The following is a 24,398-nucleotide window of genomic DNA, read 5'->3' as shown; positions in this document are numbered from 1 at the left end:
CCATCTCCTAGTGAGGAACTTAGCATTCAGGAGGGAAGAGAGGAAAACTGGGCTTTTATTTGGTAACCACAATACCGTTGTTCTGGTCCCCTCTCTGTTTTTTTGAAACAGTGTCTCCCTGTGTAGCCCCTGGCTAGCCTGGAACTCACTTTGTAAACAAGGTTGGCATCAGATTCAAAGATCTGCCTGTTACTGCCTCCTGCATGCTGGGATTAAAGGCACTTGCCACCTCTTGCCATTTCACCAGGGTGTGGAACATCAGAGTGTCTATCGGGGTCGGCTTGCAGACTGAGGTACATTCAAGGTCATCACCTTTCCCTGTATAAATCTGAGTGTTCACAAGTGTGATATGCTCACAGATTAGTATGTGTCTAAGTGACAGTCATGTGTAGGCATCATAATGCCATGGTATATCTGCATGTCTCCTTCTAGGTAAAACTGATGTTCCCCTGTGTTTAGTATTCAGGGAACTAGATTTCAGGGTGTATGGGGTGTGTATGATATATTCAGGCTATGAACATCCATGTGTAACTATGTGTCGGGATTTAAAGGGCTGATTTTTAAACGTGTGTGTGTGTGTGTGTGTGTGTGCACAGAAGAAGACATCAGATACCTTGAAGCTGGAGTGACAGGCAATTGTGAGCTGCCTGAAGCGGGTGCTGGGAACTCAACCCACAGCAAGAGCAGCAAGTGCTGTCATTTCTCCAGTCCCAGCTCGCTGTAACTGACTTTTGTTTGTATCTAGGTGCTAAGTCATTTTGCAACACAGTGTGCTTTATGTGCACCATGTAGTATACTATGTCTTGTGTGTCTGCGTTAGTATCTGTGTCCTTGGATAATTATATCTGTGCATATGGGGATGTTATAAATCTTTGTAGGTATCATTGTTTCTGATCAAATATGCAAATGTGAACCAGACGGTGGTGGCACATGCCTTTAATCCCAGCACTCAGGAGGCAGAGAACAGCCTGGACTAGGACTACAGACCTAGTGCCAGAACAGGCTCCAAAGCTGCATAGAGAAACACTGCCTCAAAAAACAAACAAAGAAAAATACAAGTAAGTTTGTATGTATTCAGGCATGTCTGCGAGCTGTGGTGTCACTGTGATTGTGGCTTATGCCTGTGTTCCTATTTTCACATCTGATTGTTGTGTTCAGGATGTGTGCTTCATGTGTTATGTATGTCAGGGCTGTCAGGCCTGGCTGAAAAGTGAGCCCCAACAGATGACAGTGTTAAATTCCTAAACCTGTAGTGATATTTTATATGGGGGGAAAAAAAGAGTTTTTTTAGATGTGACTGAAGTTCTTGAGATCTATCTGGATTACCCAAGTAGACCCTAAATTTAAAGGGGACATGTAAGAGTCTGAAGAGAGTGATCACAGAAATAGATTAGTGATGCAGCTTGAGCCCAGGAATACCAGACAAGTAGAATAGATAGTGATTCTTCTCTACTTTTAGAGGACCTCTGTTTCTGTGCTGGGAATCAAACCTAGGCCTGGGTTACAAACCATGTCCAAGCTTCACTCCCAGACCATGAACCAACAGGAACCCACTGTTACAGTTACATCAGCTCTAGAGAGCCTCATTCCATGTATCCAAGCTGTTCTGAGTGTGTCAGGGCTGTTGTGTCCCCAATTTGGGTAACATACACCTCTACCCTAAGAGGTGTCCTGGAGTTACCAGAATGTAACACTACTGCCCTCTAGTGGTTCTATCTATAGGCATTGTCTTAGACACCCCTTTGCGCCTCAGAGATCCAACACCTGCTGGCATTTGAGAACCAGATTTATTTCTGATTTTTTTTTTTTGGTCATAGTATAAAAAGGGGACAAAAACCCAAGGAAGACAGGACAGGGGCATAGGGTAGAAAAGACAGAGGAGAGAGAAAGGGGGCAGAGAGAGAGAGAGAGCACTCTGGTTGCAGGCAAACACAACAAGGTGGCCCTCCCATGGGTGGAAGGCTTACAGGATGGGAGATGACAGGTCAGTGGCCTAAATTAACAATAATGAGCAACCTTGGATTGAGGCCAGCTTCTGGCACACAGAGGGGACTGGAGGCCAAGCCTCAACTGTCCCTGAGATTTTAGGGTCCCTGGGAGAGTTAGCAGATGGCAGACTGAGAGGGAGCTGCCAGGGACATCCTCACTATCCCTCTTCCTGGCAGCACTACCCCCCAAATACCCAAGGAAGAGTTGTTTAGGTATCTGGTGACACATGAGAGGAACAGCTCTCCATATTTTCTTGGAAAAATTATACAGGTTTTCTTGGGAAAGCTGTAGAGAGGTGTGCGTGTATGTACACACGTTTCTTCAAGATGGTCTCTAAGAGCCAGAGAATAGGGAAGATGCTTAAAAGCAAGACTTCTTCAAAGGTAAGGTTGAGAATATTGCTGAACTGGTGGGCTATGCATGGAGTCACCTGTACAGCACTGGAGTCTGTGTTTTACCACATACTGACTTTGGAGCTTGAGCATCTCGGACCCCTCTCAACTTCAGTTCTCACGAGTGGATAGGATATGCTGATGTTTCATAATCACTGAGTGACACACATGGCATCATACCTAGCTGGGCTGACGACCATCACTGTGGACAACAGGTTGGGCCTGCTGTACTCTGAGAGGGTTAGGGAAGGGATACACCTGAAAAGAGAGTCAAGAAAACTTATCCCGCTGTGTGGCTGACCTGGACATGCCTGGGGAAAACACAGAATTGAAAGACTTAAGGGGAGGACTCAGGACTCAGAGGATGGGGGGTGGTCACATGTTGGAGGGAGCATAAATAAAACAGACTCCCTGGGAGTCTGGGGACATTCAAACCCCATGCTTGCTCCAGGCAGCTGCCCTGTTTGCTGCCAGCAGCACCAGGGGGTGGACCTGGGCTTGGATCCCAGAAGAAGGGTCTTCAAGCAGGCAGCAACCACCCACCCAGCCAGAGGACAGAACCTATAGTGCCTCTCCAGAAGAACTTGGAGCTGGCAATCCTGTCCCGTCCCTGTTCACCGGGCTAAGTTTAGCCACTAGGGTATCTTGCAGGACCCAAAGGGGCTGAAGGGCCAGCTCTGCCTCATCCTTGGTTATGGGCTCTGGTCACAGTGTTGGGGTCTGGGGTCCAAGTCTAGGCAGCAGCTAGGACATGTTTCCGAAGGAAGCTGTAGGATGGATAGGAGGGAGAGTTGGATTTTCGGTAACACCCCAGGATGTCCTTACCAGATGCCCCCAGCCACCCTTCTATGGTCAGAATTGTCATCCTACACTCTCAGCCTAGTTCCTTTCCCTCACCTTGGCTGAGCAGCTGCAGGCTCCGCCCCTCCTCCCGCACTTGCAGGTGGAGCACCTGCTGTAGCACCTCCTGTCTCTGGGCCTCTTGAGTCAACCCCATTCTCTGCAGCTTATCTGCATTCAGTCGAAGCAGAGCTCGGCCTAGGGAGAAAGAAGGAAGAAGGAAGGCAGTGAGGCGATCAGAGGTAAGGCAGATAGGCCACACAGTAAGACTCTCCATCAAGATAAAACAACACACTGAAGACTAAGGAAGTAGAGCAGATATTCAGGGGTTCTTAAACGGAGAAGGCAGAGAGGAAAAACAAGATTGATCAAAAGATAAAGGCCAGTCAAAGAAGCATTAAAGACAGAGCAGAGAGACTGGGAGAGGCAGAGAGAGACACACACAACAGAGGCACAGAAAAGAGGCTGATTCAGAGGATACAGGTGGAGACAAGGCGGACCAAATAAGGTGGAGGCTTTCTTGAGCACCCTGATCCTCCCTAACCCATGACCCACCATACCAGTGATGGCATGCTGGGAGAAGGCCTCGACATAGACGAGGTAGTTGTGAGGACAATGCTTCTTGAGCCACTTGCAAACATCCTGCTGACTCCACAAGACCACTGGCCTCGTCAGGCCACCCAGTGAAGGGCTTGTATGATACAAGCCATAGTGATCAGAGTATAGCCGGGCCTGTAGGTGGGGAGGTAAGGTCAGTAGAATGAAGGTGATCATAACTGAGAGCAAGGGCTAAGATTAGGTGAGGTAATAAGTACCTGGGGGATCTCTGAGCCTGGCTGTTGAAGGAGCTTGATTGGCCTGCTGCTGGATGCCCTCTGGCTACGGGAGTCATGCCAGGTGAGGCTGGTGCCTGGTGTCCGAGGCAGGTGGCAGGGTATGTTCTCAGCTGACACTGTGTGCTCTAGGAGGGTCTGGCAGAAGCTGAAATGGGCAGTGGCTGTATGCAGGGATTCCTAGTCAGAGTGGTCAGGGGTAGGCTCCTCTCCTGTGAGCCTTCTTCCTGACAAGGAAATCCTTTCTCTACCAATGAGTGGGTAATTTTTCCTCTGGGGGAATCTCAAGCCCCTGAGGTGGGAGAAAAATGTGCAAGCGTTGTCTTGAAGACTTTTTTCAGAAGATAAAGTGGACATCAGCTTGATACCTTTATCAGCTGATAGCTCACTTTGCCTCTAAGGGTGGTTAGATTAGAGGATGTACTTCCCAAGCCAGGGGAGCCGTCTTCAGGGTTACCCTGACTTGCTTTGCCCTAGTCTTGCTTAGGCTGACACATAAGCCTCCCACACGTCATTCAGGACTAGGGTGTACACACACATTTTGTTTTCAACAATCACTAACTATGACTCATTGACAAAAAGTTTGAACTTTGGAGAAAGTTCCTGACATCAGGAACTTGCCAGACTCATACTTGATTTCTCTTCCGTGTGGCTTCTGCAGGGCCTACCTCAGAACAACGAGTGTGAATGCCAGCTGGGACTAGACTGTACTGTACTGAGGACCTTCTTCCCCACTAATTCATTGCACTTGTTAATTAGTTTTAGAGTCATTTATAGAAATTACTACTGACATGAGTCTGGGGACGACCAATGTTTGGATCCCTAAGGCTTGCCCAGGTCTTGGTGCACAGAAAGCACCTATAAACACTTTACATGGACAGACGACTTTATGTGATGCCTGCAAGCCAATAGAAGAAAGAAGGTGAGCTTAAGAAGCGTGTGGCCACCACTCTGAGGTAGCCTGTAGTACTGTAAGACTTATTCTAAGGGAGCAAAGTCCAGGGAATAGGCTTTGTAGTCTGAGGGCTTTTCAGGGCCTTCCCTGGACTAGGGCTAGAATGTATCTCATAAGGGAAACCAGTCTAACGTCCTTGCCACAGCCAGTCGCACCTGCCAGGGCTGCCCAGGCCCCGCCTGTTTCCTCTCTGCACTGGGTCAGGGTCTGTTTTCCCCAATATCAACCTCTGACTTACATGCCTCTCGGCCCCAACGTTAGGGTTTGGGGAGGGTTTTCTCTGTGTGAAGTAAAGGGTGATCAGAGCGCGGTGTCAGCTTTGTGAAGAAGCTCTTACCAGTCATCCCCACCCCAAGCCAAGGCCTGAGACTGACCGCCGCCCTTCTGCCCCCGTAATGCTGGACAAAGACTTCCCCGTGGTGGCCGCCCCCGTAAACCCTCTGAGTCCAGCCCCAGTGCTCTTCCTGGGCCCCGTACCCCTCCCGCTCCCACCCAACCGCCCACGATATTCCTGCTCCTGGGTGCATCCAAGCTCACCGTCCACATCCGGGCGCTCCCCAAAGCCTGTACGCACAGCCCCGGCGCGAGCTCGCGGGGGGCTCAGCTTTGACCTCAGCTCGGTGAACATGGAGCCCGCCAGTACGCGGCTCGGGTACACGCCCCTCGCGGAGTACTAGGCGGCCAGTGCGGCCGATGGGCAACGCGCACAGCGTCCCCACCCGCCGGAGCCGGCCGAGCCCGAGCCGGTCTCTGCGGCCCGGGAGTCTGCGCGGCAAAGCACCTGCCGCCCAGCCCTGGGCGCAAGGCGCGCTCCGGGAGCTCGGAGGTGTATCGGCGGCGCGCGGGGCTGTGAATGCTGAGGGTGTCCGCCAGGGCAAAAGGCGTCCTGCGCACCTGGGTACGACTCCGCGGACAAGCCTCTTCTGCAGTGTGCTGGAGTGTCTTTGTAGTTGGCAAGCGAAGAACTGTCGGTCCCCTCGGTGTGGTAATAGTGGGGGCCCTAACCACACCTGTGACCTTTTACTTACCGTGTCCAACCAAGGACCGGATCAATCTCTCCCCAACACCCGTGTGTCCTAACTTATTCATCTCTGTTAAAAATTTTATGAACGTTTTGCCCGAATGTATACGTCTGTGCACTATGCACGTACCTGGTGCCCAGAAGCATACATCGGTCCCCTGACACTGGGGCTATGGTCAGCTGTGAGATGCCATGTGGGTGAACCTCTGCAAATAAATAAATAAATAAATAAATAAAAATAAATTAAAAAAAATGAGGGTGCTCTTAATCACTGAGCTGTATCTCCAGCCCCATTTGCTCATTCTTTATCGGAGCATTCTCTTTTCTTAGACCCACTTCCCAGAGACAGTAGCTGACTCGCATGCGAGCCAATTTGCTTTGAACCCCAAGCGGTACTACGCGTTTCTGTTGAGCCCCTGAATCAGGCTCAGTTCCCAGGGGTTCAGTGTTCAGAGTCAATCCTGTTCCTAAGAACTTGAGGCAAGAATGGATGAGTCAGTACCCGACTAAAAGGCATTTGACGCAGAAGTCTGGTTGCCTGGTCCAGCATAGCGTGTAGGCCACAGCAACTTGCACCATTTCCAGTCTGTCCCTAGAGCCTGATGCTCTCCCCAGGTGTGGGTGGTGTTAAGAAAAGTAGGGCAAAGAGGCAGATTCTATCTCAACAGGTTGAAACTGCTTTATTGAAACACTGAGGGGCCCTAACCATCTCACCGGTTGAAAGGGGAGAGAATATAGAAAGGCTGGGGCAGACAAACACACACATTTAGTAGCTACCAGGAAGTTACAGCTATTTTTGGGATTTAACTGGGGGCAGGGTTGTTTTCCAAACCCCTGGTAAATTGCTTCTTCAGGTAGAGCCCACTGTCCCTGGGGCTAGGCAGTTCTTTATAGCTTGGGGCCCAGAACACTCTGACCTGAGGTTATTATTACCCAACAGGTGGGACTGACATTGTCTTGCAGGTAGAGTTGCAGAGGCAGAAAGTATCTGTGTAGAGAGTACAGTGGTGCGCGTCCACTCAAGTCACTGGGCACACACAATCACTCCCAAGCTTGTGACGCACTCGTTCTCCAAAAGCAAACTCGGGTTGGACGGCAACGGGGTAGGGGGTTCCCGACTCTGAACGCTGAGCGCGCAAAGCAGCAGTTGCAGAGTGCACTCAGTCTCTCGACGGTCGGTGGCCACACAGTACAGCCAGACAAGTCGGAAGTCCTGGTTATGTTCGCTCAATCAGTCTTCTAAGGCCAGGCGGGTTCGTGGTCAAGCCTGCACCGGGACGTTCCTGAGCATTTATGTTAAATGCTGGGCTCAGGCTGCGTACCATTCCTAGCCCTGCAACAGAACGCATGACCCTTGCGCCCGGCTACACGGCCCTCTGCGCTCATAGTTAGTGGCTTGCGCGCGCGCACGCGTGCTCGTCTTCCCGCAGCGAACCCAGCCGTCAGCCACGACCGGAAATGCTTTGCAAACCCACATCTTTGACTTCCGCCGAGGCCCTGGGTGGGCGGGGCTTGTCTCGCCTTCACTCTCTACTTCCGGGGCGCGGGCGACGTAGTGCTTGCTTCTCATCTAGCGGCGACACCGCGAGGATTCTGCGCCTTCTACTGCGTACCTGCTCCTCTATCTTTCTCTGCTTTGGCCAACAACACCACCATGAACAAGAAGAAAAAGCCTTTCCTGGGCATGCCCGCGCCCCTCGGCTACGTACCTGGGCTGGGCCGGGGGTAAGGCATTGGGCGGAACTTGTACCAGGACGGGTCGCTAGTCCCCTGGAACGCAGCTCGCTTTAGGCCTAGTTGAGAACTATACTAGTGACCACTAGGGCTACGGAGAGAGACCGCGTCTCAAAACAAAACAAACAACAACAAAAAAAGTGCCTGGGAGGCAGGGCGCAGTGGGGGTGGTGGTGGTATTTAGTATCTTTGAGTTAGAGACCAGTCTGATCTACTTAGCAATCCCCAAGATAGCTAGGTCTACATTGCAAGTTCCGAGACAGCCAGGGTTACTTAAAGAAACCTTGTCACAAAACAAAAACAAGATTAACGTTCATCGCCACATAGTCCGGTAGGCACTAGGTAATTTGGCATAATGCCTGCCAGACACAGTGGCCTTTTTTTGTCAGAGTAAGGTCCATGAGGTCTAACTGCCACCCTGAGATGTGAATCAGATCTCAGGGATTACGCAGGGGTTTAAGCTTCAGTGTTTTGGTGTTTGGAGTAATAGGCGTAAGCAAGTCGGCTGTAAGGAGCACTTGAGTCTGATGTGTATAGTAGAGGAGTGCTACCCCTTTATTCCTCAGCATCTTTTCCCTTTAGGACGTGTGGCCATAGGTCACCTGTTAAAGTTCTTTTCTCTCGGGACAGGGATGGTCTATGCCTGCCAACCAGAGGGCATTGGGTGATTAAATAGCATTTGTCCTACTCCTTTATGCATTTGATTAGACGTAAGTCTCTCTTGGTAATAGTATTTAGAAGGGGAGCATTCACACCTATCATCAGATGACCTGAATTCACTAGAAGTGGTTTGATGTTTGTATAAATAAGCACACAACGAGGAACAGAAATCAAGAGATATTCAGCAGTGTAGCATTTTAGTCAGGTTTAAAAAGAGGATTTTGAAGTGTCAGATTTGGGAGAAGTAAAGAAAAGTGGAATTTGTGCCATGGGGTGGTGGTGCACGCCTTTAGTCCCAGCACTTGGGAGCCAGAAGCCAGCCTGGTCCACAGAGCAAGTTCGAGGATAGCTAAGGCTATACAGAGAAACCCTGTCTCGAAAAGCAAACAGAAAGTGGAATAAAAAGGCAGGTACGTAGCTGGTGAGATTGCTCAGTGGGTAAAGGCTCTGTCAAGCCTGAGTTTGATCCCCAGAATCCACGTGGATTCTCTGACGCTGTCTTCTGACCTCTATATATGTGCTAGGTCACACACACTAAATAAATAAATAATAAATAAACAGTTTTAAAAGTTAGCTGGCCTGACTGCTCTTAGGGATGGAGAGGGAGTGGGGGGAGTGGGAGGGTGTTGGGAGGAGGGGCGGAAATGGAAACTTTTATAATTTAATAAACTTTGAAAAAAAATAAAGGGTCATAAAGGCAAAAAAAAAAAGTTAGCTGAAGGTGTAGTCAGGTGTACCATGCCACAGCCCTGGGTTGATTCTAGCGCCTTGCTAAACATCTTTAATAAAGATAGAGGGAGTAGATTGAGGTGGCTCAGCAATTAGAGCACTTGCTACTTTTGTAGAGGACTTGAGTTCCATTTCCAGCACCCGCATTAGGTCTCTCACAGCTTGCTTGTAACTCCAGTTGCAAAGGCTGGTGACTTCTGACTTCCACAGGTACCTGCATGCATGTGGTGTGTATAAACACACAGTTTCATACACATACACATAAGTAACAATAAATTCAAGAGGAAAAGATCAGTTTCAGTGAGGCCAGAAAAGAAAGGGATCCAGAATAGTGGGATTGACCGCAAGAACAACGGAGCTGGAGGCTACGGGAACCTTAGCGTTAGCATAGAGCTCCCATAGTTTATCAGCTACTTTTTATTTTTAATGTTTGTTTGGTTTTGGTTTTTTGAGAAAGGGCTTCTTTATGTACCCCTGACTGTCCTGGAACTTGCTCTGTAGATCAAGCTGTCCTCGAACTCACAGAGATCTGCCTGTCTCTGCCTCCCAAGTGCTGGTATAAAGGTGTGTACCACTACCTGGCTGCGCTACATTCAGGATTGGAGCAGGAGTAGATTGGGGGCAGGGATGTTAAACGGATTTCTAGCTGTGGCCGATTGTGGTCTTGAGCAATTTGGGGATGCACAGGATGGAGAGAACTCAAAAGGGAGAAAGAGATGATTGTGTAGTGTCTCTTACGGAATGGCTGTTAATGGCTGATCATCCTGGAACAACTGTAGAGTGCATAAAAGAGGAAACTCAGTTTGGGCCTGGATGAAAGTGGAGAGGTCGTGCTCAACAGGCAATTGGAAATGCGAGGTCAGAACTGGAGAGGAGGGACTTCTGAAGGCCTGGGCAGTGATGTGGAAGAGAAATGGAGACACCTTGGGGTGAAGGAAACTTTCTCTGACCTACTCGTTGTAGGTTAAAAGGTTCAGCAGACAAAGAAGACCAGTAATGGATAAGCATGCACTTCCTTAGTACTAGAATCTTTGGAGGTTCCCAGAAGCATGAGAAGTGATGTCACTAAACAGTGATCAGAAGGAGGCATAGGATCAGGCTCTCTTAAATAATGATGTCTTTGGGCTTCCTTCAGTGCCACTGGCTTCACCACCCGATCAGACATTGGGCCTGCCCGGGATGCAAACGATCCTGTGGATGATCGCCATGCCCCACCAGGGAAGAGAACTGTGGGGGACCAGATGAAGAAAAATCAGGCAGCTGATGATGATGATGAGGATCTGAATGATACCAACTATGATGAGGTGATTTTTTTTTTTTTGAATTGCTTTTAAAGATTCCTTCCTTCTTTCCTTCCTTCCTTCCTATGTTTTTTGAGATGATTTTTTTGTATAGCCTTGGCTGACCTAGAACTATGTCTGTAGACCAGTCTGGTCTTGAACTCACAGAGATCTACCTGGTTCTGCTTCCTGAGTGCTAGCACCACCACCTGACTATTTCTGTTTTTTTTAAGTTATGTAGGAGATTGTGTCTGTGTATATGATTGCATGTGCCTGAACCTTCTGACCGGGGTGCCAGGAACTGAATTAGGATCCTCTGATAGAACAATGTGTTTGTTTTTTTTCCCCTGTTTCTCGAGATGAGTTTCTCTGTGTAACAGCAAAGGGAGTAGATTAACCGAAAATTCAAGGTGTATGAAAAACTCTTATGGAGACCCAATACTTTGTAAGCTAATTAAAGACTATAATTTTTGTTTATTGTTTCGAGACAGGGTTTCTCTGTGTAACTGTCCTGGCTGTCCTGGAACTCACTATGCAGACCAGGCTGGCCTCAAACTCACAAAGATCTGCCTGCCTCTGCCTCTCAAGTGCTGAGATTAAAGCCATGTGCCACCGTGCTCAGCAACAGTATGTATTCTTAACTGCTGATCTGTTGCTCTAATCCCCAAAGAAATATTTTTAATTTTTTTTAGAATATCTTTTATTTATTATTTGACAACTGCACATTTGTATACAATGTATTTCGATATCTACTCCAGATCCCCAACCTAGTACTTCTCAACAGGTCTCCTTCCCATTTTCATGTTCTCTCTTTTTTTGGTAACACATGAAGTTCAGTTAGTGCTTCCTGTTGGAAGCTTGGCTGATCTCGCTAGCTTTATCTTGTGCAGGTAGCAACAGATGCAGTGGCTACACAACACCCAGAAGACAGCATTTCACAGCATTCTTCCCATCTCCTGCTCTTAAATTCTTCCTAATGCCCTTCAGTGATCTAAGGGGGAATGATATAGATGTCCTGTTTTAGGTATGAGCACTTATTGCATTTTTTTCTTTGCACATTGATCATTTGTTAGTTTCTTCATTAACTGTTATCCACTGCAGAAAGATTTTATGGTAAAGATTGAGAGTAGCACTGATCTGTGGGTATGAACATGGCAGATTGACAATATATCCACTAGCAAAGCAGTAGAGGTAGGTTCCTCGCTGGGGCCTGTGACCTCCCAAACCATAGGCTTTTCTGCAGGTTTACAGACCCAGGCATGGATTTATTCCAGTAGAGCAGGCCTCAAGCATTTGGCTGGCCCCGTACATTTCATGACTCTATTGCAACCATGGGTACATCTTGCTTGGAGGGCCTATATTGTAGCTTTCAAAGTTAACTGCTGGGTAATGCTATTAATGACATTTCTCCCTCAGTGGCCTACATAGCCCCTTCAGGCACTATGAAGTCTCGTCAGCAGAAAGAAGTTCCAGGTTCCATCTTGACTGGAATTTTCTATGTCCTGCAACAAAAGTGTGTTGTGGTGTTGTATCTTCAGCAATAGGTTCTTACCATCTTGTTATGGTGGACAACCAAGAGCAGTGATAATAACTTGTGTTGTTTTGGGGACCTTTAGGGCTTTCTTGTCCAATAACTCATGGGGAGGCATCACATATCTGGTACTGAGATTTTTGTTTATTTATTTATTTTTAATATTTTTATTTTTATTTATTTTTAAATATTTATTTATCATGTTTACAATATTCTTTCTGCGTGTATGCCTGCAGGCCAGAAGAGGGCACCAGACCTCATTACAGATGGTTGTGAGCCACCATGTGGTTGCTGGGAATTGAACTCAGGACCTTTGGAAGAGCAGGCAATGCTCTTAACTGCTGAACCATCTCTCCAGCCCTGAGATTTTTATTTTTATAATGACCAATATATGTCTATCTATATAGGATACCTGTGTTCAAACTCCTTTTTTAAAAAAATTATGGTCTTGGGCTGGAGAGATGGTTCAGTGGTTAAGAGCACCGCCTGCTCGTTTAAAGGTCCTGAGTTCAATTCCCAGCAACCACATGGTGGCTTCCAACCATCTGTAATGAGATCTGGTGCCCTCTTCTGGCCTGCAGGCATGCATGTAGGCAGAATACTGTATACATAATAAATAAATAAATCTTAAAAAAAAATTATGGTCTTGCATTTGGGAGGCAGTTGGACCTCTGAGTTCGAGGCCAGCCTGGTCTACAGAGCAAGTTCCAGGACAGCCAGAGAAACCCTGTCTTGAAAAAGTAAACAAAAATTACAGTCTTTAATTAGCTTACAAAGTAGTGGAACCAGGGTTACCCAGAGAAACTCTGTCCAGAAAAAATAAACAAAAATTACAGTCTTTAATTAGCTTACAAAGTAGTGGGTTTCCACTAGAGTTTTTCACACACCTTTACTTTTTGGTTAACCAACCCCCTATACCTCCTCTCCCTTTTCCCCACACCCACATTCCCAAATCTTTAAATTCTAATATTCCTTGTGTTCATATTGTATTTAAATACTATACACGTATAAATAGAACTTTAAAAGTTCACAATCAGCCAGGTGGTAGTGGTGCACGCCTTTAATCCCAGCACTCGGGAGGCAGAGGCAGGTGAATCTCTGTGAGTTTGAGACCACCCTGGTCTATAAGAGCTAGTTCTTGTTTCACCCTTCTCCCCCAAAAAGTTCCACAACTTTTAAAAACTCCCAACACTTTAAAAGTTCAATGTCTCTTTAATTGTGAGTTCTGTAAAATCAAAAACAAGTTATGTATTTTATATTTTTTTTGAAATTCCAAGAAGGACATAGTTACAATCAGATTACAGTAAAACAAAAGCCCAGTCATGTATACCCATTTTTTGTAGTTCAGTATCCAGCATCTGGAATCACTCATGATCTTCTGGGCTCTAAAAGACTGGGGGCATTTCCACCTCTCCAGTTTTACCAGATGTGGCACACATAGCTTGTCCAGTTGGCTCAGGCTGGCTCGACGTCACACCTGCCCGTATCCCTGGTGGTCGCCTGTATCTTGGAATCGTCACTGCAGCTGAGGATACACTTTTACAATAGCCTCTCCCGGCCTCTCTTCAGGGTTCCTAACCCTGTCACATAGCGCAAAGCCTGAGCTTTTTTTTATGACTTCTTCAATCCTCTTTTCATGCCAGTAAAACCAATACTGTCTTGCACATTACCAAGTTTGACTGTCAGCCTTAGCCCCCTCTGGATCACAGTTTCTGAGTGCTGACAATACTTCCCAGAAGATCTCACTTTGTTGATGATGGTAACAACCGATTTTCTTCAGGCCCAGCTGATGAGCATCCATTGTTCCAGTGAATACAGAAAAGACCTTCATAGATTAATACGTAATATACCATGAACATTCTTTATAGGATCTTTGTTTTCTCTGAGATTTCAAAAGCCAGGGCTCCAACGTCTGCATTTCTCTCAGCACTGTCCAATCTCCCACATTAACCTTTGAGCATTTAATGACTTTTCTAGCCTAAAGTTCCACACATTTCTATAATCTTTCACCTAAACAACATGATCAGATCCATTACAGCAACATCTCTGCTCTCCCCCTTTCTTTAAAGTTTTTTTTTATGCATGTAATGTATATGAGTGCTCTATTTGCATGTATGCCTGCATGACAGAAAAGAAACTCGGACAGGAAATCCCATTATAGATGGTTGTGAGCCACCATGTGGTTGCTGTGAATTGAAAATTGAATCAGGACCTCTAGAAGAACAGCCAGTACTCTTAACTACTGAGCCATCTCTTCAGACTACACCCCCTACTTTTCTAAAACACTTATTTATTTATTTATTTATTTATTTATTTATTTATTTATTTATTTATTTATGTGCGCAATGTTCTGCACATGTATGCCTGCAGGCCAGAAGAGGGCACCAGATCTCATTATAGTTGGTTGTGAGCTACCATGTGTTTGCTGCGATTTGAATTCAGGACTTCTGAGCCATCTCTCCAGTCCCCCATACTTATTTCTCATCTAGTTTGCTTTCTGTTGCTGTGATGAACACCATGACCAAAAGCAACATGAAGAGGAAAGGTTTTATTTTATTTTTGTTTTGTGGGACAGGGTTTCTCTGTGTAGCCCTGGCTGTTGTGGAATTCACTCTGTAGACCAGACTGGCCGAGAACTCAAAGAGATATACCTGCTTCTGCCTCCCAAGTGCTGGGATCAAAAGCATGTGCCTCCAGGCTGAGCAGGAAAGGTTTTATTTGGCTTATACGTGCATGTAACAATCCGTTATTGAGGGAAATCAAGGCAGTACTCACTGACTTTCTCACCTAGCTTTTTGTATAGCCCATGCCCATCTACTTAGGAATGGTGAGGTCCACAGTGGTGGGGCTCTCCTTTATCAATTAGCAATTAAGAAAACTCCTTAGCTGGGTGTGGTGGCTCACCTTTAATTCTCATAGCTTTGTGAGTTCAAGGACAGCTGATCTACACAGCAAGTTCCAGGCCAGTCAAGGCTGCTTAATGATTTCCTGGCTCACAAAGAAGAAAAGAAAAGAAAATGCCTTACAGACCAGTCTGATTCGTCAGTTAGGTTTCTTCTATGGTGACTGTAGGTTTGTGTTAAGTTGACAATTGACTCTTAACCATGACTGCCATGCCTAAATGAATATTCAAAGTGTTATTTTTTTAATTTGCATTTTCCTGATGGCTAATGATCCTGAACACTTTTTTTAAAAAAAAAAAAGAGGATGCAGGATCTCAGTCTCACAATAACCACATTCACACAGGGTAGCCTGAAACCCAGGAGGCTGGCTCCATACTTAAAGCACCAATCTTGCCTCAGCCTCTGGGGCTGCTCGGATTACATTACAGGTGTGTGCCACTGCACACAACCTAGTGTTCATTAGCTATATGTATGTCTTTATTTTGAGAATTTTTGTTCTGTTCCATAGACCTTTTTTTCTTTTTTTTTAAAATTTTTTATTTTTCAAGACAGGGTTTCTCTGTGTAACTTTGGAGCTTATCCCAGAACTTGCTCTTGTAGACCAGGCTAACCTCAAACTCACAGAACTCCGCCTACCTCTGCTTCCCGAGTGCTGGAATTAAAGGCGTGCACCACTACCACCCGGCCATAGACCTTCTTTAGACCTTCCTTTGATGGGTCTTTTCCTGTCTTTCTGTCTGTCTGTCTGTCTGTCTGTCTCTCTGTCTCTCTCTCTCTTTTCTTTTATTTCTTTTATTTTTTTGGGACAAGGTTTTTCTGTGTAGCTTTGGAGCCTGTCTTGGAACTCACTCTGTAGACCAGGCTAGCATCAAACTCACAGAGATCCGTCTGCCTCTGCCTCCCGGGTGCTGAGAGTAAAGGTGTGCACCCCCACAGCCCATCTGGGTTGTTTTCTTGATGTTTAGTTTCTTGGATTTTTTGTATAGTCTTCCTCTCTGTAGGCCATCTCTTGTAGGAGTTTTTTGTTCCTCCAGCCATTCCTAACCACACAGAGACTTATTAATTATAAATGTTTGGTCAATAGCTTACTAACCAGCAGTGCTATATCTTAAATTAATCCATATTTTTGTCTATGTTCTACCATGTGGCTCGATACCTTGTCCTATTATGGTATGTTCATCTCCTGTTTCCTCTGCATCTCCTGGCATCTGTGTCTGTCTTCTTCTGTGTTCTTTTTGTCTTAAGCCCTACCTAACTTTTTTTTGCCTATCTGTTGACCAGTCAGCTCTTTATTAGCCAATGAGAGTCTACCAAAAGATTGTTCCACAACAGTCTCTTCATTTTATTGATATTATTTTTTGCTATATAAAAGCTTTCTAATTTCATGAGGTTCCATTTGTTGGTTATTGGCCTTAATTCGTGAACAAATAGAGTCCTCTTCAGAAAATCCTTATGCCTATCTAGTCAAATATACCTTTTCTAAAAAAATATTTATTTATTTATTTTGTAAACAATATTCTGTCTGTGTGTATGCCTCAGTCCAGAAGAGGGCACAAGACCCCATTACAGATGGTTGTGAGCCACCATGTGGTTGCTGGGATTTGAACTCAGGACCTTTGGAAGAGCAGGCAGTGCTCTTAACCACTGAGCCATCTCTCCAGCCCCTCAAATATACTTTTTCCTTTAGTAACATTTCAGGCCATATGTTAAGGTTCTTGATCCATTTGGAATTGATTTTTTTTGCAGGCTGAAAGATAAGGATTTAGTTTCATTCTTCTACATGAAGAAATCCAGTTCTACTATGACATTTGTTTAAGATCTCCTTTTCATAGTGTGTGAATTTGGCACCTTTGTAAAAAATCAGGTATCTGTGTGTACTGATAGGAAATTGAGACCACTCATATTCAGAGTTCTTGCTGTGTGGTGGTGGAGCACACCTTTAATTCCAGCACTCAGGAGGCAGAAGCAGGTAGTTCTCTGTGAGTTCAAGGCTAGCCTATTCTGCTTCGTGAGTTCTAGGACAGTCAAGGCTACACAGAGAGACCCCATCTCAAAAAAGCAAAAATAAATAAATATAAAATAAAAATATTTAGAGTCCTTATAAATGGTGGGTATGGATTCCTATCATTTTGTTGATTTTTGTAGTATGTTTGTTTTCCTCTCTTGCTTAACTATAAATAACAAAGTCTGTTCTTTCTTGTGGCCTCATGGGCAATCTAACTGGGCAATGTACAAACAAACAAAACCACCATGAGACAGAAATGCAAATTAAATCAGAAAATAAGAAGTAAAAAGAATACTAATAGAATGCATTGCTGGCACAGCTGTGCTCTTAATTGAAAGGTTAAGTTCTGGACGAGATAAATTTTAACTTCCACAGGAAGGAGCTAACCAGCTTCCACAAGGAGGAGGGCTCAGGTTCATTTTCCATCTTTAGCAGTATTAGAGAGAGCAGAAAAAACACAAAACAATCCACTACTCTTGTCTCTTTGTAAGGAGATACACTTGTAGGTTCAGAACACTACATGTTGGTGTTTTTCCTGGATGTTCCTCTGTAACAGGAGGAGGAGAGGGCCTGCTTTTCGTCCCGGGAGCGGGGCCCCTTGTTCCATCCTGTCCGCCCAGCTAGCTTACACCCGAAATAACCACACAGAAACTGTATTAATTAAATCACTGCCTGGCCCATTATCTCTAGCCTCTTATTGGCTAACTCTCACATCTTGATTTAACCCATTTCTAATAATCTGTGTTCACCACGAGGTCGTGGCTTACCAGAAAAGATTCAGCATGTCTGACCTGGCAGCTCCATGGCGGTTCTTTTTCTGCTTTCTTCCTCCCAGAATTCAGTTCTGTCTTCTCTGCCTACCTAAGTTCTGCCCTATCACCAGGCCCAAAGCAGTTTCTTTACTAACCAATGAAAGCAACACACAAATAGAAGAACCTTCTACACCATTCCTCAGTGTAGATGCTGATGCTGACTTTATTGTTGAATTTTGTTGCTTGGTACAGGAAACTGAGATCTTTCAAGAGACTTTTTTTCTTCAAGACAGGGTTTTGGTGTAGTTGTCAAGCCTGTCCAGGCTGGCCTCGAACTCAGAGATCCGCCTGCCTCTGCTGGGATTAAAGGTATGAGCCGCCACCACCCGGCTTCAAGAGTTTTTTTTCTAAATGTCTAAGGAACATCTTTCCTTTGAGAAAAAATGTTTTGTAGAATGTTAATTTTGAAATAATTTTAAACTTGCAGGCACTTGGAAAAATAGTATCGTGAAATTTAGGAAGGGAGCTAAAGAGATGACCCAGGAGTTTAGAGGACTTTCGTTGAGTTCCCTGCACCCACATCAGTTTGCTCACGCTGCTTGTAACTCCATTTCCAGGGGATCCAGTGTCTTCTGACCTCTGTGGTTGTCTGCACATGTATTCCTACAAACGTGTGCGCGCGCACGCACACACACACACACACACAGACACACACACACATAAATAAAAATAAAATAAGGCAGTTGTGGTGATGTATGCCTTTAATCCCAGTATTTAGCAGGCAGGGCAGGTGGCTCTCTGAATTTGAGGCCAGCCTGGTCTACATAAAGTATTCCAGACCTGTCGGGGATATGTAGTGAGATTCTGTCTCAAAATAAATAAAATATTGAGAATAAATGAAAGGATTACTAGGCATACTGGCCTGTACCTTTAATTCCTGCACTTAGAAGGCAGAGGCAGGTGGACCTCTTGGTTCAAGACTAGTCTGTTCTACAGAGCAAGTTCCAGGCCAGCCAGAGCTACATAGTAAGACTCCGTCTTCAGGAAAAAGTTCTTCTGTGCTCACTCAGTTTTGTCACACCTTACAAAATTTTAGTAAATTATAGAAACTTTTTAATTAATATTGTCACTAAATTAACCAAACTATAGATTTTATTTCAGTTTTGCAATATTTCTATAAATATATCTTCTGCCATAGAACCTGGTCTAGGATTTCCCGATGTATTTTGTCTTTTTTGTGTGCTGGTTAATTTTAACTGTCAGTTGACATAATCTGGAATCACCTGGAAGAGAGTTTCAATAAAGAAATGCTCAGGATCAGGCTGGCCTGTGGGCCTGCCTGTTGGGGTTTGTCTTGATTATTGTTTGAGGTGGGCAAACACACCCTGAACGTCGGTGGCACCATTCCATGGGCTGAGCCCTGAATTGTATAAGGGTGAAGAAAGCTAGCTGAGCAGAAGCAAGTGAGGGTGTGTTTATTTTCTGCCCTTGACTGTGGATGTGTGTGGTCAGCTCTCTCAAAGCCTCTCCTGCCATGATTTTCCTGCAGTGATGGACTGTAACCTGGGATCCAAAATCAGATAAACTCTTTCCTCCTTAACTTGTTTTTCTTTTCTTTTCTTTTTTCTTTTCTTTTTTGTTTTTGTTTGTTTGTTTGTTTGTTTTTGTTTTGTCACAGTGTTGTGTAGTCTTGACTGTCCTGGAACTTATTCTATAGACCATGGTGGCTTTGAACTAGAGATCTACCTGCCTCTGCCTCCCAAGTGCTGGAATTAAAGGTGTACACTTCCACTGCCCAGCTCCTAAATTATTTTTTAGCCAGGGCATTTTATCACAGCCACAGAAAAGAGCTATTATGGTTAGTTTCTTCCAACTGGACTAGCTCCTGTGGATATGAGCATTCTGCTCTCTGTGCTGGTGGGAAAGCTGACCCTTTATTTGTGTTGCTTGGTTCTTAGTTTAATGGCTATGCTGGGAGCCTCTTCTCAAGTGGGCCTTACGAGAAGGATGATGAGGAAGCAGATGCTATTTATGCAGCCCTGGACAAAAGGATGGATGAAAGAAGAAAAGAAAGAAGGTATGTTATTTCATACTATGCTTATCCAACTTTCAGACAAAATACATTCCTTTTTGTTGTATTTTATTTTGGGATAGGAAGAAAGTTGCAAAACTTGTCTATATGTCTACTTGACTTCAGAGGCTGCGTGGACCTTGGTCTGTAACACCTGTTCCTGCATAACTGGGTATTTCCAGAATAGCACCGAGGCTTACACTAAAGCTGCCACAAGGGAGCAGAACGTTGGATATTGCTTTGACTATGATCAAGGACAGGGTCTCACTGTGAAGCATGACTGGCCTAGAACTCACAGAGATCTGCTTCTGCCGTCTTAGTGTGTGCACCACCACATCCACTTGGGTCACCCTTTTTGGGGAAGGATGGAAAGGATTAAACCTGGGATCTTTTTTTATTATTTTTCTGAGATAAGATCTTACTATGTAGGTCTGGGTATTCTCTAACTCTGTGGAGACCATGCTAACTTTGAACTCATAGAGATCCACCTGCCTTTGCTTCCCAAATGCTGGCACTAGAGGTGTGGGCCACTGTGCCCACCTTTGGGTTTTTTTTTGTTTTGTTTTGTTTGATTTTGTTTTTCAGAAACCTGGAATCTTACCTTGTGTGGGCTATGCAGATACTTTCCACCAAACTAACAGTAAACCCATACCTTGTTTTGGTTATTTATTTATTTGACTTGTTTTGTGGTACTAAGGATTGAAAGTAACACTTCATGTGTGGCAGTCAAATTCTTGACACCTGAGCTATATCCTCAGCCTTTTTTTCCTTTTCCTCCTTTTTTTTTTTTTAAAAAAAAAAGTTTTTTAAAAAATTTTTTAGACAGAATTTCTCTGTGTAGAACTCAGAGATCTGCCTACTTCTGCCTCCTTAGTGCTGGGATTAAGGGTGCATGCCACCACTGCCCAGCTCTTTTTTTTTTTAAATATTATTATTTTAAACTAATCTTTCTAAAACATTATTATGTTTTAAAATATTGCATTATTTTTTATCTATATGAGTGTTTTGTCTGGATGTATATCTGGGTAACATGTTCTTGGTACCCTTGAAGGAAAAAAGAAGGCATTAGATCCCCTTGGTCTCAAGTTACAGTCAAGTTACAGATAGTTGTGAGTTGCCATGTGAGTGCTGGGAATAGAATCCATTGAAGAACAGCCAATGCTCTTAACATTGAGCTTTTTTTTTTATATCATGTTTTCTTTTTTTAATATTTATTATGTATACAATATTCTCTCTGCGTGTATGCCTGCAGACCAGAAGAGGGCACCGTATCTCATTATAGACGGTTGTGAGCCACCATGTGGTTGCTGGGAATTGAACTCAGGACCTTTGGAAGAGCAGGCAATGCTCTTAACCACTGAGCCCTCTCTCTAGCCCCAACATTGAGCTTTTTTGTTTTTGTTTTTGTTTTTTGAGACAGGATTTCTCTGTAGCTTTAGAGCCTGTCCTGGAACTAGCTCTTGTAGACCAGGCTGGCCTCGAACTCCCAGAGGTCTGCCTGCCTCTGCCTCCCGAGGGATTAAAGACATGCGCCACCACCGCCTGGCAACATTGAGCCTTTTCTCTAGCCCTTTTTGGTTTTTTGAGACTGAGTTTCTGTACATATCCCTCACTATCATAGAACTCACTTTGTAGACCAGACTGCCTTTAGACCACTTATATCTTCCTACCTCTTCTTCCTGAGTCCTGGGATTAAAGGCTATTTATTTATTTATTTATTTTAGACAAGGTTTCTTTGTAGCTTTGGAGCCTGTCCTAGAACAGGCTGGCCTTGAATTCAGAGATCTGCCTGTCTCTGCCTCCCTAGTGCTGGGATTAAAGGTTTGCGCCATCGTTGCCTGGCTTGAATTAAAGGTTTTAAAGTAAGTGTGTGTGTGTGTGTGTGTGTGTGTAAGAGAGAGAGAGAGAGAGAGAGAGAGAGAGAGAGAGAGAGAGAGAGACCTTTGGAGGCTAGAGACTCAAGCTACTCAATATGGATGCTGGGAACTGAGCTCAGATCCCCTTTAGAGCAGTATGACTTCTTAACACTAAGTAATTTCTCGGTCCTTTCCTTTCCCTTTCTGTTCTTGAGATTACATAGTTTCGTTACATAGTCCAGGTTAACCTTGAATTCATGGAAATCTCTTTCCTTGGCTTTCTGCATTATCAGATTTGTAGGCCTGTGCTATCATGCTCATTTTAGGATTGCCGTCTTGAATATTTATTTATATTTATATGAATATTTTATATGCATGGATATATGTGTGTAGTTGGATTTTTTTGTAGGAATTACCTGCTGTGGAATAATTCTTTTGTACACTGAAGAATCGTCATTCATATTGGTTTAATAAAAAGCTGAATAGCCTATAGAGGGGCAGGAAGTATAGGTGGGGTGACCAAACTATGGATGCTGGGATGAAGAAGGGTGGAGTCTAAAAATTACCAACCAGACACAGAGGGAACAGGAGACGAACATGTCATATTAATAAAGGTACTGCCACGTGGCAGAGTGTAAATAAGGAATAAGGGTTAACTTAAAATATAAGAGCTAGTTAGTAATAAGCCTGAGCTATTGACCAACCGTTTATAATTAATATAAGCCCCAGTGTGTTTGAGTGACTGCAGGACAAGAAAACTCTGCCTACAACTGTCAGCTTCCCAGTAATGATATGGAAACTTTTTATTATTTAAATATGAAAGCTTGGCAGATAGCTTTGACTTGTTTATAACTAGCTCTTATAACTTAAATTAACCCAATTCTACTAATTTACTTTCTGTCTCATGACTTTTTTACCTCATCTCCATATTGCTCTTCCTGCTTGCTCTGAATCTCCTGGTGTCTCTGCCTTCTTTCCAGCATTCTTCCAGCCCAAAATTCCTGTCTAGTTATTGGCTGTTTAGCTTTTTATTAAACCAACCAGTGGCATATCATCATAGTGTACAAAAAGATTATTCTATAACATTTACTTTTTTTGTCTAAATAATATAGTAAAACTGTATACAATAAGAACTATCAAGTAAGAATTACATTTCCTGCTTCTGCATCCCATGTGCCCAGTAGAAACCATACTTTGAGCCTGCCATAGTGGTACACACTTTTAATCCCAGTGCTTGGGAAGCAGAGGCAGGCAGATCCCTGAGTTCAAGGCAGCTTTGTCTACTGTAGGAGTTCTAGGGCTACACAGAGAAACCATGTCTTGAAAAAAAAAATAAACCATACTTTGAACTTTTACTATTTCTGGAACTAGTAATATGGATAAGATAGTTAATAGGTTTTCTGTACCCCAGCAATAGGTTTTTCTGTCAATGCAGTAAGCCAGATCAAGCCGAATTGGAAAAGAAAAGGAACAGGTTTATTTGAGCAGAGCAACTCCTGGGTGAGTCCTCCAGTCCTCCAGTCCCAGAAATGGGGCCGGAGAAGTCACACACCTGAACTAGAGCAGGGAGAGAGAGAGAGGGAGAGAGAGAGAGATACAGAGAGAGACAGAGAGAGACAGAGAGACGGGGATGGGACTATCTGGATTCAACAGGAGTGAGCTGAAGGTTCCAGCTGAATAATAGTCTCTTGAGTTGTTGGACAGAGATAGTGTTGCTATAGTTTCTCGTCAGCCAGGTAATCAATGGCAGGAAACAACTGTTAAGTCCACCAAATGAGAGTAAAGACCATTGCCTAAATTCTTTGGTCAAGTTAATAAGCAAGCTTTATTTTCCATCAGACAAGCCTATCTCCCTAAAGTAGGGTTTGAAAATATAGCATCAAATGCAGGAAAGGATAGGGTTTATATTGTCTAAAAAACTGCAAGAATAAAGGGTTTTTAAGGGTACGGGGACAGTTTCAGAGGAATTTTGGTTGCCGAGGACCTTGGCTGAACATTTTTTTTTTAATTTTTTTTATGATTTATTTATCTTTTATTTTATGTGCACTGGTATGAAAGTGTCAGATCCCCTGGAACTGGATTTTCAGACAGTTGTGAGCTGCCATGTGGGTGCTGGGAATTGAACCCGGGTCCTCTGGAAGAGCAGTCAGTGCTCTTAACCACTGAGCCATTTCTCCAGCTTCTTGGCTGAGCATTTTAAAATTAATTTGGTAGAACATCTTATTGGTATATTCAAGGTGTGAGTCAAGCTCGGTAGTGTGGAAGAGAGCATGTGAAATTCCAGAAACAGGTTAAAGCATGATCAACTCGAATTTGCAGTAGACAGAAATGAACATGATCTGACCTTAAAACAAAATGACTTCCATCCTTAAGATGGAGTTAGGCTTGTCCATCACAGCTGACACTATGGAGTACAGTGTTGAAGTGTAGATCAGGTGTGCTGTTTAATGGAGTAAACTATGTTTTTCTTTATAATGGATTTTTTCTTCTTTTTTTTCTGGACACACAGTCTCTACATAGTCCTGACTGTCCTGGAATCATGCATCAGTATATAAATACATAGACCAGGCTAGCCTTGAACTCACAGAGATTTGCCTATTTCTGCCTCCCAGTGTTGAGATTAAGGATGTGTGCCATTATACCTGACTCTAATGGATTTATTTTTATGTAAACATATTATCACTCAAGGAACATCTAGGAAAGTAAAATATCTTTCTCTAGTTTCTGTTTTCATTTGGTAAATAATTGAACAATTAGATTTGTGATTATATCTACAGTGTGTGGAATTCTTTTTGGTTGCTTAATAAAGATAGACAACAAGACAACTTCATTTTGCATTGGGTATCC

General features: G+C 44.2%; 2 protein-coding genes across 3 annotated transcripts in view; one reads left to right on the top strand and one right to left on the bottom strand.

The window, feature by feature from the left end:
- Positions 1-1,768: 1,768 nt before the first annotated feature.
- Positions 1,769-7,482, bottom strand: Samd10 (sterile alpha motif domain containing 10). Of its 2 annotated transcripts, XM_048441421.3 has the most exons (6): positions 6,982-7,482; positions 6,161-6,236; positions 4,037-4,202; positions 3,782-3,953; positions 3,279-3,419; positions 1,769-3,148 (listed from the first exon to the last, which is right to left on the bottom strand). In XM_048441421.3, the coding sequence occupies exons 2-6, from the start codon at positions 6,175-6,177 to the stop codon at positions 3,126-3,128; spliced, it is 519 nt and encodes a 172-aa protein (XP_048297378.1). In that variant the 5' UTR covers positions 6,178-6,236; positions 6,982-7,482; the 3' UTR covers positions 1,769-3,125. The 2 variants fall into 2 exon arrangements, with proteins under 2 accessions (XP_048297378.1, XP_048297377.1); XM_048441420.3 differs by lacking the exons at positions 6,161-6,236; positions 6,982-7,482 and adding an exon at positions 5,547-5,774 and having other exon boundaries at positions 4,037-4,218.
- Positions 7,483-7,556: 74 nt separating this feature from the next.
- The window catches only part of Prpf6 (pre-mRNA processing factor 6), a 42,156-nt gene continuing 25,314 nt past the window's right edge, over positions 7,557-24,398 (top strand). The window contains exons 1-3 of the mRNA XM_087911399.1: positions 7,557-7,755; positions 10,289-10,457; positions 19,583-19,701. Of these exons, the coding sequence (XP_087767525.1) occupies positions 7,685-7,755; positions 10,289-10,457; positions 19,583-19,701 (359 nt within the window). The 5' untranslated portion in view covers positions 7,557-7,684. The remainder of the gene's footprint in view (positions 7,756-10,288; positions 10,458-19,582; positions 19,702-24,398) is intronic.

This window comes from Myodes glareolus, chromosome 10 (genome assembly GCF_982192425.1).
Source record: "Myodes glareolus chromosome 10, mMyoGla1.1, whole genome shotgun sequence".
Taxonomy (NCBI): domain Eukaryota; kingdom Metazoa; phylum Chordata; class Mammalia; order Rodentia; family Cricetidae; genus Myodes; species Myodes glareolus.
The sequence above is the reverse complement of the archived record's forward strand: the minus strand, read 5'-3'. Positions and strand labels throughout refer to the sequence as shown.

What these genes read in the sequence shown, in the direction of transcription:
- Samd10 (XM_048441420.3), bottom strand. Translation starts at nt 5,637, where the DNA reads ATGTTCACCGAGCTGAGGTCAAAGCTGAGCCCCCCGCGAGCTCGCGCC. An exon ending in GGAGCGCCCGGATGTGGACG is followed by an intron (nt 4,219 to 5,546) that starts GTGAGCTTGGAT and finishes CCCTGCATACAG; the next exon opens with CCACTGCCCATTTCAGCTTC. An exon ending in CAGGCTCAGAGATCCCCCAG is followed by an intron (nt 3,954 to 4,036) that starts GTACTTATTACC and finishes CCCCACCTACAG; the next exon opens with GCCCGGCTATACTCTGATCA.